The sequence below is a fragment of the Ordospora colligata genome (genome assembly GCF_000803265.1).
Source record: "Ordospora colligata OC4 chromosome Unknown contig_04, whole genome shotgun sequence".
In the NCBI taxonomy this organism is placed as follows: domain Eukaryota; kingdom Fungi; phylum Microsporidia; family Ordosporidae; genus Ordospora; species Ordospora colligata.
The window spans coordinates 248,079-259,716 of record NW_014575404.1 but is presented as its reverse complement, the minus strand read 5'-3'; the positions used below and the strand labels follow the sequence as shown (position 1 = coordinate 259,716).

The 11,638-nt window shown below is 36.7% G+C and overlaps 13 protein-coding genes across 13 annotated transcripts; 4 read left to right on the top strand and 9 right to left on the bottom strand.

The window, feature by feature from the left end:
• Positions 1–54: 54 nt before the first annotated feature.
• Positions 55–1,242, bottom strand: M896_042150 (uncharacterized protein; the record flags this gene model as incomplete). Its single annotated transcript, XM_014708571.1, has 1 exon — positions 55–1,242. The coding sequence occupies one exon, from the start codon at positions 1,240–1,242 to the stop codon at positions 55–57; it is 1,188 nt and encodes a 395-aa protein (XP_014564057.1).
• A 207-nt stretch (positions 1,243–1,449) lies between these two features.
• On the bottom strand, positions 1,450–1,644 carry M896_042140 (uncharacterized protein; the record flags this gene model as incomplete). The annotated part of the gene is made up of 1 exon (XM_014708570.1): positions 1,450–1,644. The coding sequence occupies one exon, from the start codon at positions 1,642–1,644 to the stop codon at positions 1,450–1,452; it is 195 nt and encodes a 64-aa protein (XP_014564056.1).
• Positions 1,645–1,964: 320 nt separating this feature from the next.
• M896_042130 (uncharacterized protein) lies at positions 1,965–2,573 on the top strand (the record flags this gene model as incomplete). Its single annotated transcript, XM_014708569.1, has 1 exon — positions 1,965–2,573. One exon carries the CDS (start codon positions 1,965–1,967, stop codon positions 2,571–2,573), a length of 609 nt encoding a protein of 202 aa, XP_014564055.1.
• Positions 2,574–2,579: 6 nt separating this feature from the next.
• Positions 2,580–4,457, bottom strand: M896_042120 (uncharacterized protein; the record flags this gene model as incomplete). The annotated part of the gene is made up of 1 exon (XM_014708568.1): positions 2,580–4,457. One exon carries the CDS (start codon positions 4,455–4,457, stop codon positions 2,580–2,582), a length of 1,878 nt encoding a protein of 625 aa, XP_014564054.1.
• A 224-nt stretch (positions 4,458–4,681) lies between these two features.
• Positions 4,682–4,915, top strand: M896_042110 (uncharacterized protein; the record flags this gene model as incomplete). The annotated part of the gene is made up of 1 exon (XM_014708567.1): positions 4,682–4,915. The coding sequence occupies one exon, from the start codon at positions 4,682–4,684 to the stop codon at positions 4,913–4,915; it is 234 nt and encodes a 77-aa protein (XP_014564053.1).
• A 548-nt stretch (positions 4,916–5,463) lies between these two features.
• M896_042100 (uncharacterized protein) lies at positions 5,464–6,057 on the top strand (the record flags this gene model as incomplete). The annotated part of the gene is made up of 1 exon (XM_014708566.1): positions 5,464–6,057. One exon carries the CDS (start codon positions 5,464–5,466, stop codon positions 6,055–6,057), a length of 594 nt encoding a protein of 197 aa, XP_014564052.1.
• A 129-nt stretch (positions 6,058–6,186) lies between these two features.
• On the top strand, positions 6,187–7,074 carry M896_042090 (uncharacterized protein; the record flags this gene model as incomplete). Its single annotated transcript, XM_014708565.1, has 1 exon — positions 6,187–7,074. The coding sequence occupies one exon, from the start codon at positions 6,187–6,189 to the stop codon at positions 7,072–7,074; it is 888 nt and encodes a 295-aa protein (XP_014564051.1).
• A 40-nt stretch (positions 7,075–7,114) lies between these two features.
• On the bottom strand, positions 7,115–7,492 carry M896_042080 (uncharacterized protein; the record flags this gene model as incomplete). The annotated part of the gene is made up of 1 exon (XM_014708564.1): positions 7,115–7,492. The coding sequence occupies one exon, from the start codon at positions 7,490–7,492 to the stop codon at positions 7,115–7,117; it is 378 nt and encodes a 125-aa protein (XP_014564050.1).
• Positions 7,493–7,566: 74 nt separating this feature from the next.
• M896_042070 (GTP-binding nuclear protein) lies at positions 7,567–8,226 on the bottom strand (the record flags this gene model as incomplete). The annotated part of the gene is made up of 1 exon (XM_014708563.1): positions 7,567–8,226. The coding sequence occupies one exon, from the start codon at positions 8,224–8,226 to the stop codon at positions 7,567–7,569; it is 660 nt and encodes a 219-aa protein (XP_014564049.1).
• Positions 8,227–8,340: 114 nt separating this feature from the next.
• On the bottom strand, positions 8,341–9,000 carry M896_042060 (subunit beta of mRNA capping enzyme; the record flags this gene model as incomplete). The annotated part of the gene is made up of 1 exon (XM_014708562.1): positions 8,341–9,000. One exon carries the CDS (start codon positions 8,998–9,000, stop codon positions 8,341–8,343), a length of 660 nt encoding a protein of 219 aa, XP_014564048.1.
• A 65-nt stretch (positions 9,001–9,065) lies between these two features.
• On the bottom strand, positions 9,066–9,638 carry M896_042050 (uncharacterized protein; the record flags this gene model as incomplete). Its single annotated transcript, XM_014708561.1, has 1 exon — positions 9,066–9,638. The coding sequence occupies one exon, from the start codon at positions 9,636–9,638 to the stop codon at positions 9,066–9,068; it is 573 nt and encodes a 190-aa protein (XP_014564047.1).
• Positions 9,639–9,812: 174 nt separating this feature from the next.
• M896_042040 (GTPase activating protein) lies at positions 9,813–10,772 on the bottom strand (the record flags this gene model as incomplete). Its single annotated transcript, XM_014708560.1, has 1 exon — positions 9,813–10,772. One exon carries the CDS (start codon positions 10,770–10,772, stop codon positions 9,813–9,815), a length of 960 nt encoding a protein of 319 aa, XP_014564046.1.
• A 39-nt stretch (positions 10,773–10,811) lies between these two features.
• M896_042030 (uncharacterized protein) lies at positions 10,812–11,597 on the bottom strand (the record flags this gene model as incomplete). The annotated part of the gene is made up of 1 exon (XM_014708559.1): positions 10,812–11,597. One exon carries the CDS (start codon positions 11,595–11,597, stop codon positions 10,812–10,814), a length of 786 nt encoding a protein of 261 aa, XP_014564045.1.
• Positions 11,598–11,638: the final 41 nt, after the last annotated feature.

Below are 11,638 nucleotides of genomic sequence, written 5' to 3'. Positions count from 1 at the left end.
TGATTTACAGAATAACACTTTATAGAAAACAACAAAACAATTAAAGAACCTGATTTATTGCACTGTCAACACATGTTTCTTTGCTGCCTCCTCAAAGCTTGTCCTCACTAGCTCTAGGTCATCCTCAGCAACTTCCTTCTTTGCATCAACATTCATCATCGGACTGAACTTATTCCTCAGCTTCTCAATAAATCCAATCTCACTCACATCCTTATTGTGTCCATTTGGATAAACACTCGACATTATCCTTGCAAATATGTTCGCCACATACTCCATCCTTGCTTCTCGGAACTCGTTGCTTTCCTTATCAGATCCCTTGAAATTAGGCACAGAAAACTCAAGCCCTGCTGTCAGAAAATTAAACATGTAATACATCCTCGAGTATGCATAAGTCTCATAAGGTGATGCACAAACTCGTCCATTATGCACAAAAAACTCATCAATCACCTTGTAAATCTGTTCATCACTCAGAATTTCTCCGGTCTCTTTACTTCTTGGCTCTTTCAACGCACTAAGTCCTGCTTTGATATCTGCTCTCAGTCCCTCTCCAACCTTAGCTCCATCAAACATGTACTTCACTCTCTTATCTGCATCTAATGATAGAATCCCAGACACCGCATTGATCAGTGCACATCCAACCTCATACCAAGGATCTGTCTTACTCTCAGGTAATGTGTTCATCATGTAGTCAATGCTCTTTCCCTTGTATCCAGAAAAAAACATCTCTCCTCCAACTGTCTTCTTACTCTTCATCATATCCTTCAGCTGCTCATTCGTCAAGCTCTCATCAACCTTCAGATTCTCACTCTCACATATAAACTTCTCTCTAAGCTTCAAAAAAGACCCATACTCATTGAAATTCAGACTCGACTGGTGATCAAACCCTCGTGGATAATGCTCAGGCCTATTGAATCGTATCAAATACGCATCTCCAACCTCCTTGCTCACTCCATCAATCGTTTCCACTCTTCCTTGTGCAAGTTCATAGAACTTCTGTCTCTCCTCAGTGCTTGGGTAGTCAAGCTCGTTAATCAACTTGTATCTCCCATGAGTCATTGGCTTTTCTGCATAGTTCACTCTCCATGCATACATATAGCTTCCGTAGTACTCTGGATCCAAAAACGCCACTCCAAACAAAAACAGAAGTACGTAGTATATCCCAACTCCAACTGCAATCCCAATAAACGCCATTCGAAGCATTCCATACATCGTTGTTGGTTTTCTTGCTCCTTCACCACTCATTATACCCCTCGGCTAAAACAAAATTTATATACACATGCATTTGAACTGTTTACCCATAAATCACATGCATCATCATAATACAAAGCATAACTAATGAGTACAACATATAATAAATCAAATAATCACATTATCTTCATTCATAACATTCAATGTCATTCATATACAATGTTATACAAATTATAAAAGACATATTTCCATTTATGGACCTCATAGCATCCATGACATTCTATTGATCGTCTGTTTTCCTGTTTCAGATTCAAGATTACGTCTTCTTTCTGCCTCCTTTTTCATATTTTCTTTTTCTATCTCGCTTTGAATCTTTGCTTCTGCTTCCTTTACTTTACTCTGTGTCTCATATCTACTTGGATGCCATTTCTTTTTACAATTGATATTTATTGCCATATACCAAGGGTATATTGATTATAAAGCTTCAAATTCTATGTAAAAGCATTTAGTATTACCTAAGCATTCTTTTGTGAACTCCTATTTGGGTTGATTGGTAGAGACTCCTTAAATCACATACAAAATCATAAGATTTTCAGATGAGATGAAGTTTTCATTTGAGAGGTCGTCGCGTAAGTTTGTTAGATTTGTGATTCTGGTGCTTTTCAGCTATGTTATTCTATCAATAAACTAACATGCATTAAATAGCATAAGTTACATTATTATTGAGTGTTTTGTTTTGAACTACATTTATAAGAAGTCCGGACCCTGTGTGCACAATGACATGTGCTGAACAAGAAGATATTGCAATTCTTGCTCAAAAGATTGTTTCAGATCACATGCTGTTTGTATGTGCGCAGAATGCATATGATTTGTGGAATTCAAAAACTGGAGTCAGTAATTCTCACTTGTTTCAAGCTCAAAAACATGCCTTGGAAATAAGAAAAAAAGTATTGTTAATGGTGGAGAACAAAAAAACAATTGATGCATTGGATTTCTGTGGAAGCATCTTATCATTTGATGGCAGTGATGATAAACAATCATCTATAAAACAATCTCTATCTTCATTAGTGTTTTTAGATCTTTTGCAATCAGGAAAATACACTGAAGCCGTAAAATTTGCTAAATTATCCAATTGCATCAATAGAAAACTACTCACACTGATAGGATACAAAAATACAGACGATCCAATATTTCGCGAGATAGCTGTCTCAATAAACAGAGGAGATATTGTTAGAGAAATCAACAAACATCTTTTCAAGAAAGAAACAGGAAGAGAATCATCCTTACTTTCACTCGCGATTAACCACTACAACTCAATCGTGAGCTACCAAAATAATAAAAATGCATTTGAATTGTATTATAGCATAAAACTTACTAAATACTAGGCTGCTTTATTTTTTGATCATTCCCTCTATTTTTTCACTTGGAAAAACTGCAAGCGCTTTCTTTCTGTCGTTTTCAGATTTATACCATTTAGAAAGAAGCTCCACGACTTTCGATTCGTAATCATCAGTTTTTAACTGCTCAAACAAGTGATTGGGTAGCATGCTCTCTATCATCAATCTTGTTATAAGCTCTGCATACTTCTTGAGTGAAATCGGAAAATCAATTGATATCTCTCCCAAATCATTTTTGATATCGCGTAGAACATTTACCAGCTCATCTTCAGTGATGCTAGTTGCAGCTCTAAACGAAATAAATAGATCAAAAAATGCTTCAGAAGCCTTATGGTTACAAATGGCTTCCTGTAAGTATGCCTTGTAGAAGATATACACCCCAAACCTCTGCTCTCCAGTTTTGAAATTATCTGAAACTATCTTCTTGTCATCCTCTTCATAAGCCATCGATAGCTCTTCAGACATCATCGACAAAAGCGGATAAACCTCTGCAATAGTGCACACACTTGCTACTTGATCTAACTTCTGCTCTTCATTCTCAACCTCTAAACACGAGAACAAGTTTCTTGTGTTTTTTTCCTTTGGCTTCCATTGAACTCTCTTCTCTAACAATGATTCTATCATATACTTGATTCTATTCTCATAATTATCTTTGTCATGTGCAAGATTCGTGCATACCTGGGAAATAATGTGCTCCTTCCCACTAACAACAAGCTTTTCACCAATGCTATCAATAAAGTGACACAGCACCTCGACATTCTCTGCATCCTTCGACTTCATCAATGCTTCAATACAAGCATTTACATGCGAATAACTTATAGCATTCAATGAATAAAGCGATGATAGGAAATTAATTGTTCCAAGCGTCTTTCTCTTTTTCACATATCGTTCTGTCTCTGCTTCCTCCAGCTTCTCTTCATAACCCTTTCTCTCCTCAAAAGTCATGCCTTGATTGCTATTGTATTTTCCATCTCCCCACTTCTCTCTATTCTCAAGCGTCTTCAGCATTAATGTAAGAAGCGTTCCAAAGAAAACAGTTTGGCTTGCATTCTTACTCTTTTCCTCCTCAGATTGCCAATCCTTCTTCATGTCAAGAACAAGCACTGCATAATACTTTACAAAAGTTGGTTCGGAAACCGCCTTATCAAACAAAATCGTTGATATCTCCTTCATTTCATTAATGGTTTCAACCTTGATCTCCTTGAGATTGTTTATAACAAACCCTAGGTTCTTTGCTGTGAGCCTGTTAAACTCAAGCCTTGCAAGCTCAATCGATGTCTCTTTCTTGTTCTTCTCAACTTTGTATACATATCTTACATCTCCTTTGACTCTAAGCTTCAGATTCAAAGGTATTACCTTTCTTTCCTCAACACTTAGAATCTCAAAAATGTCATAGCTAAGTCGTGGCTTTTGTACAGTAATCTCCATCCCTGAAAACTTCTTCAAAAAATTTTCCAGCATCATGGCTCTGCCATCTTCATCAGGTACCTTCATCTCTTGCTGAATATCATTCTCTATTCTTGACTCAATAATGTCAACACAAGTGTTATTCTCAATGACTTCTACATACACCAATTCTTCCTTAACTTCAGATCCTTCAACACTCAAAGATTGTTTGTTATTATTGACTGCACAATCGCTGTCTGTACTTGATTCGCTGTCTGTAGTCAGGTCCAACAGATCATCCTCTGTTATTGGTGTTCCATCAGCTTTTGTAAATCTCACCACGGGTCTTGGTTCAGGCTTCGGTAGTGTCGAAAAGTTTATCTCAATCGGAGGTGCACTCTTCACTCTGGGTCCATAGAGAAAAGACTCCTCCTTCTTGAACAAAAAAAGCACCTTTGTAGGTCTGCAAATGATTCTTTTTATCATAGGGGCGAGGCCGGTCTATCTTTTTACCATTCTACTAGTAAGACAGTATTATATGCAGACATATAATCAAGAGTCTATTATATCATCAACTCAATGCATGTTTAATAAATCTAGATCTAAATAAATGCAAAGCTATCATGTATGGAGATGTAAGTTGTAATCGATTCTATTCTGTATTTTGACCTGGATGCAACATGAATAAAATTTTCAATCGCATCACCCGTATGACAGAAATTAAACATTCAGTAGCAGAAAAGGCCAGTGCAAGATTGGAAAAAGAAAAACTGTTCTACGAGGAAGAGTTAAGATCTCTTCAACAGAAAGCGAGTAGTTTCTGTGATTCTACCGATAAATATACCAAGGCGTTGATTCAGGAGCAAATAAATGAAACCAATAAAGCTTTGGATGCGGTGGATCTGAAAATCAAAGAATTTTCACTCACTCAAGGAGAAAAGTAAATAAATTTGATGCTAATCGATACTCTTTGATAAATAAGCATATAATCGTCTATGATTCATCAAAAAGATATTTAACATAGTAATAATATTCTTTTTAATTCGATGATTGCAAAGAATACCTAGTATATATAAAACTTTAATCATAGCATCTATAAAATTGCTTGAGACTTAATAATACTCTTATAATAAATACTATGACACTTTCAAGATCTAATTTCAATTAAAGAATTTCTAGTAATAAAGGCACAGTCATAAAATAGTTATGAATAAAATATCAAGTGAACCAATAAAATCAATAATATAGGCACATATCAGATTGATATGGAATACTCCTGATTTAATGTATGATCAAATTATACAATATACTCAATGGCATTAATTCTTCTAATTGTCACAAACATATAAACCATATCTGTACTTAGTTATCGATTAATAATATGATAATCTTATCTGGATATCTTAATTAATTGAAGCATTGATTACTATATTATTTAGTAATTTAAAGGAGAACTCGGATCTTATAAAAACATAGATATAGGAGGTGCTAGATGGGATTGTGCCTTGATAAGATAGAGGAGTCCATTGCTTACATGGATGAGACATACGATGCAAATTTCGGCGATTGGATACGAAACGAAGACAATGCGCGCATAGTTGCATACAATATGAGAAAGTATGTCGATTGCTACAAACCTTCTGACTTCATCATTGTTGTTAAATGGATAGTCAAGGATTGGACATTGAAGTCAATCATAATATTCTCAAAGAAGATGCTGATTGAAGATCTCAAAGCACTTGGCTTCAGGAAAACTGACGATGACAAGAGCAAGTATAATAGAAGAGCCAAGATCGTCTCAGGGCTTGTTTATACATGGAACCCGGTATTCATCACAGAGTTTGTGATCTCTGTAACAAGATCATTCACTCCAAATGAAAAGTGTCGGTTGTTAACAAATATGCTTGAAATATTTGAACCAAAAAAAATCTCGGAGATTCTGTCACAACTCGAAACTAAAATCGATCAACGGACCTGGAATGAGCTTTTCAAAACATTCAATGCTGATTCGTTTAAGACATCAAAGCAGAGAATCAAAAGAACCGCTAGTATGCTAAGAGCATACAATATAGGACATTCAAGCTAGTCATATGTATTTAAATATTTTATTATAAATTTATCTTTTTAGCATGATTCAACTTGAATATCATGCGATATTTGTAATGCGCTATTAGAAAACAACACATTTTCAAGTAGTATTTATCCCTTGAATAATATGATTCTGACTGATAAAACACTTATTGGTCTAAAAGAATCAAAACCATTGGAAATAAACACATATCTAGACGAGATAGAGTACTCTACAGATGGATTGCTGCTCAGCATTACACATGGAAACACACTGAAACTGTTTTCTGCACTCTCAGGCAATATCCAAAACATCATACACTTGCAAAGCATCCAGAAGTATTTATTCATGTATCCAAATACAATCGTTCACACTTCATGTAGCACATTGCAAATGCTTTCTGTGTTCGACAATAAATACATTCGTACATTCAATAGTCATAAAAATCAGGTATATGCCCTTTCTGTATGCACAAGTGAAGATTCGATAATATCTTCATCCAATGAATGCATCAACTACTGGGATGTCAGGAAGAAAAATCCATTGTACAAAATTAATGCAGCCAACTCCATAGGATGTATCTCGTCATCATATGACTATGCATTGCTGGCAAATGGATCAGTGCTCAAGATCTATGATAAAAGAAACATAAAAGGTCCTCGAAGTACATCAACAATCACTGAAAAGAAGTACCTGACAATGGCATACTCGCCAGATGCAAACCATCTTGTAATATCAGATGGAAAAACACATTTACTTGCAGATAAAAACGGTTTAGTAAAAAGTACGTTCGCCTTAGAAAGCAAAAGTAGTGGGTGCATTACACCGGACTCATCCCACTTTCTATTATATGAGAAAAATCACATATTTGCATACAACATCAAAGCAAAGAAAAAAGAATATGAATTTGAAGCATATGGCATCGAAGACACTAAGATACGCTTTAATCCATGCTATACACAGTTTGCTGCATCATCTTCAAAATTCATAAACATATGGGCCGTCGAGGATCATACACAAGAATCCTCAATATAAGTTCAGCATATAAAATTAACTTTAATTATATTAAACCTATTTAATTGTTTTCGCCATCACCTGAAATCTTTTGCTCTTTTCCAACAGATCCATCTTGCATACTGCTCTGGCCTCCAGCCATATTCTTGATATCATTGCTATCAAACTTGCTCTTCTTTCCTGAAATAATAACACCAACAGGTGTTCGATTCTTAGCAAAAATCATCTGAGAATCACTCGATTCATATATATCCATATCTTCTCCTTTATTCAATACACAATAGTTTATCTTTGATTTCCTAACATTCCTTCCAAGCTGTTTCAATGCCTCGCCCAACTTCAACTTTGCATTGCCTTCTGTATTGCCATTCATGTTGTTCTTAACATACCTTCGTCCTCCAATCGTCACTATATTCGCTGCCTTTTTATTACTATCCATTGGGGATGAGTCAAAAACCAAAAATCAACACAATTCTCCCCTCACTTTATAAAAATAAATCAATCCCTTTAATATCATGGCTGGCGGCTGTATTCGTCGGGAAGCATATTCATCGCATCCTCAATCACCCTCTGATCAAAATCAACATCCGATCTATTAATATCGCTTGGCTCCACAACATTAGATGCAAATATCAGATTCGCATTTCGTGTTAGCTGTCTTGCCAAGTCCACAAACGGACGTATAATGTTCAGCTCGCTCTTTGCACTGATCTCATAGTAACGATACATCTTTCCCTTCAGGAACTCCTCCACCTGCTTCTTTCCTGCCTTTCGATGACTAATCAAGTCCATCTTGTTGGCACACACTATTATTGGAACATTCTCCCCCGCAACCGCTTGGAACTCTCTAACCCATCTGCCCAGATTCTGGCATGTCACTCTTGACGTCACATCAAAAAAGAATATCGCTGCATGTGCATCAATATAATACACGTCCTTCAGCAATGCATACTTCTCTTGCCCAGCAGTATCCCACACATCAAACAATATTGTATTGTTATAGTTATCACGGAAACTCACGGGATTGTTAGTTGCTCCTACCGTGGCATTATATCTTTTTTCAAACCTTCCATCAATCACTCTGTTTATATACGTCGTCTTTCCAACTCCTCCATCTCCTATAAGACACACTTTGTATGTTATTATCCTATTCTCATTCTCGTTCTGTGCCATTTGGGGCGTAATTTTTTCCATTTTTTATCTACTCAAGCTCAGTCTTCATAATACACTTGGCCACATCTGCAGTCTTTCAGAAGCGGCATAATACACACCAAACTATCTCTTTACTTATTTAAACACTAGGTCAATGTTGAAGTTGTGTATTAAAGATATAAAATTCCCAGATACGAGCTTCTCAGAGTCAAATACTTCAACCTCCACTTCAAGCTTCTTCTTTTCATCCCTGTCACCAGAAACTAAAACTTCTGTAAAGTCAAATCCATAAGGCTCTATGAAGTATGTCTCCCTCTTTCTTATTCTCTTCACCAGTGTCTTCTTCTTACTGGCTTGCTTGAAAGTCTCCTTCTCCTCGTTCAGAACAAGTCTAACATCGTATTTCTTCCCAGGAAGATATATATCCAACTTCTCTGTTCGGATCTTCTTCTCAACCTTCTTCAAAACATTCCCCTCATACGTCTCCCTTCCATCCTCGTTAATAACAATCACATCTTCGTTCTTCTCACTTAAATGCTTACTAAAAAGCTCCTTCAGCTTTCGGAAGTCCTCGCTATCAACAGCACTCTCAAATTTATAATCAGCTGGCAGATTCTTGAACACAATTGGCGCCACAGCATCCATCTTCATCCTCATCCCATCATCCTTTCCAACTATCCTTCCAAGCCTAATCTCTAACTCCTGTCTTTCATTCTTAAATGCAAGAATAAATCTTCTAAGGCACTCAATATGGTTCAGAACCGGTCCATTCAATATCTTCTCAGGAACATCCATCAAGGGCGTTCTTACCTTACAAATATTCTCTATAATCATCTTACTCAACTCAAATATACATTCGTTTATTCCCTCTTCTCCTTCTCTCCAGGAACCACAAAAATAATGCATATGCAATACAGCATATATGCAATTGCGCCACTAAACCCTAGAGACACAATCCATCCAGGGATCACATCAATCACCTTGTAAGATCGCTGCATCAATGCAAAAAACACATGATTAGCAACAGAATAAACCTTTATAAAGTAAGAGTCAACATCCATCCATCTCCTTGTCACTTTAAACTCCCTCCACCGCTTCTCTCGCACAATCGCCTCCAAATCTGCATAATCATCCACTGGAAGATGATAGCTTCGCCCTTCATCACGCACAACAAAAGAAGGAAACAAAAACGTGTAAAAGCTCGATCCTAGCCTTGGCTCTTCAAAAAAGTTTATCTTCTTGACTGGTATATACCTCTGCAACTCAGAAATATTCTTGTTAAACATTTCACAAGCTGCACAACTCATATTGGGCCGTGAATAGTATATATACGCAAGAAAAATTTCCTTGCTTGCCAAATCACTTCTTTGAAGATCAGGTACAGATAAAAATATGCTTGACAACACACTCCCCAGTAACAAAACAAATCTCATCAAGGGATCAAAATAAACCCATGATAACCAGCAATATTAAAAACATATCCTCTCAAATTTAATATTCTAGATATTCTACATAGCATCTACAGGCTGAAATCGCAATAACTTTCCTTTGTTCTATATAACTATAGGCATCAAGTCTGAACCTCTTTATCGTACCTTCTTGCTGGATCATTGACCAGACATCACGCTTCTATAAAATTTTGCCGATGACAGCATTAGCTCAATTTCAGCCTCTTCCCATTCATTTTCATATATATTCTGCAAAAATAAAATACCATGCGAAAAGTCATTGCCAATAAGCGCATTCTTGAACTTCATCAACAATGCAACTCCAAAATACAGTAAAGACTCACAGATATTATCAGAAGCAAAAATAGTGTCAAGCACCTTGTATATAGTTGGAACCTTAAACTCCCTTATAAAAAAGCAATTAAACCATCTAAAAGCAAACATGTGCATCTCAATGCCAACATCTTTCAAAAAGGCATGGTAATCCGGGTCTATTGTCCTGATCACTGCATCCAGTCTCTTAATCATCTTCACCTGCAGGCCTGTCATATTGTGCTGTATTTCATCCAGTAGCCTTGAGTAGCAGAAATATGCACTGCTCTCCATCTTTTCACTGTTCTCCTGAGAAAATACAACAATAAAAGGAACTAATATGTCTGCCATCCCTTGAATATATCCTAGCGTAGGTCTTCTATATGCAACCAACAATAATACACGGTAATAAACATACGAAATATCCATACCCAGGCATATCCTATACTTCATGTCTATTCTCTTCACATCAATGTCTATCTGATGCATAATCTTCTTAGATACATTCAAAGTCTTCTTCTTTCCACAGATCATCACATCCGTATCCTTCTTGCTTTCACAGCCTTTGCATTCTGCTCCATATCCTCCTTGACATACATATCCAATCTTCGATGCCATCTCAATATATTTCATGTGCTTCGTCTCTATCTCCTTCATATGCATTCGCTTCCGAAGGCCAACAATGTGAAAAATCACTCTCCAAGCTATTCCCCGATACTTGCTTTCTATTCCTCCAAAACACAGGTCTCGTAATAGCTTTTCATCAATCACTTCATTTCCAAACAACTGTTCTCCAGATGTTGCCATCCCTGTCAAGGGGTCGTCTGCTTTAGTAGACACACGCATTTATCTGTCTATATTGCAGAACCTCCCTGCATCCAGCTTCTGCTTACCACTAACAACATTTGGGCTAAGTGCCCCACACACATCTCTAACCCTGTACAAGTACTTCCCCATCTTACTTGCATCCAGTCTCTTTCTTTGCAAGCCTTTGCATGACTTCCCAATATAGAACAGAACCTCACACTCAAATTCTCGAAATTCATCCATAACAACAACAACACCACTTCCTACATTTACATCTTTATGCCTGCATACAAGCACTTCAAGCTTAAATATATCCGCAAACATCCTCATTCTTTTATATTCTCTGCATACTATGCACACTCTCTTATATATCCTGCATAACATAAACACTACTGCATATCTATCATCTCCATTTGCTTCTATAAAGTATTTGTCAAGAGTCAATACAACCGCATTGCTTGCAAACACAGGCTGACTGCTCATGTTCAAAATCACAAATGATTTTCCTCTTCTCTTCAATTCTAGTAACTCAGGCAGATATCCAAAAGACTCCATGAGCTGTCCATTTTCAACAATAATATGTGTCTGCTTTGACAGTTCAGCATAATTATCTCCATCTACACCATCAAGAAGCTCAACAAGATCATTTGGCGTAACTACAATTTCTTGCATTCCCTTCACTGCGATCATTATATCCAAGCATTTGCTTTTGTATGGACTCACAACCACTACAGGTTTTCTTATACACACCGAATCCGTAATCTTGCTGCGTGATCCCCTGGCCATATAGTCTATCCCAACACATAACTCAATCCTTTCATCCATCCCCTATACCAACTTCACATTTAATAATTACCACATAATTT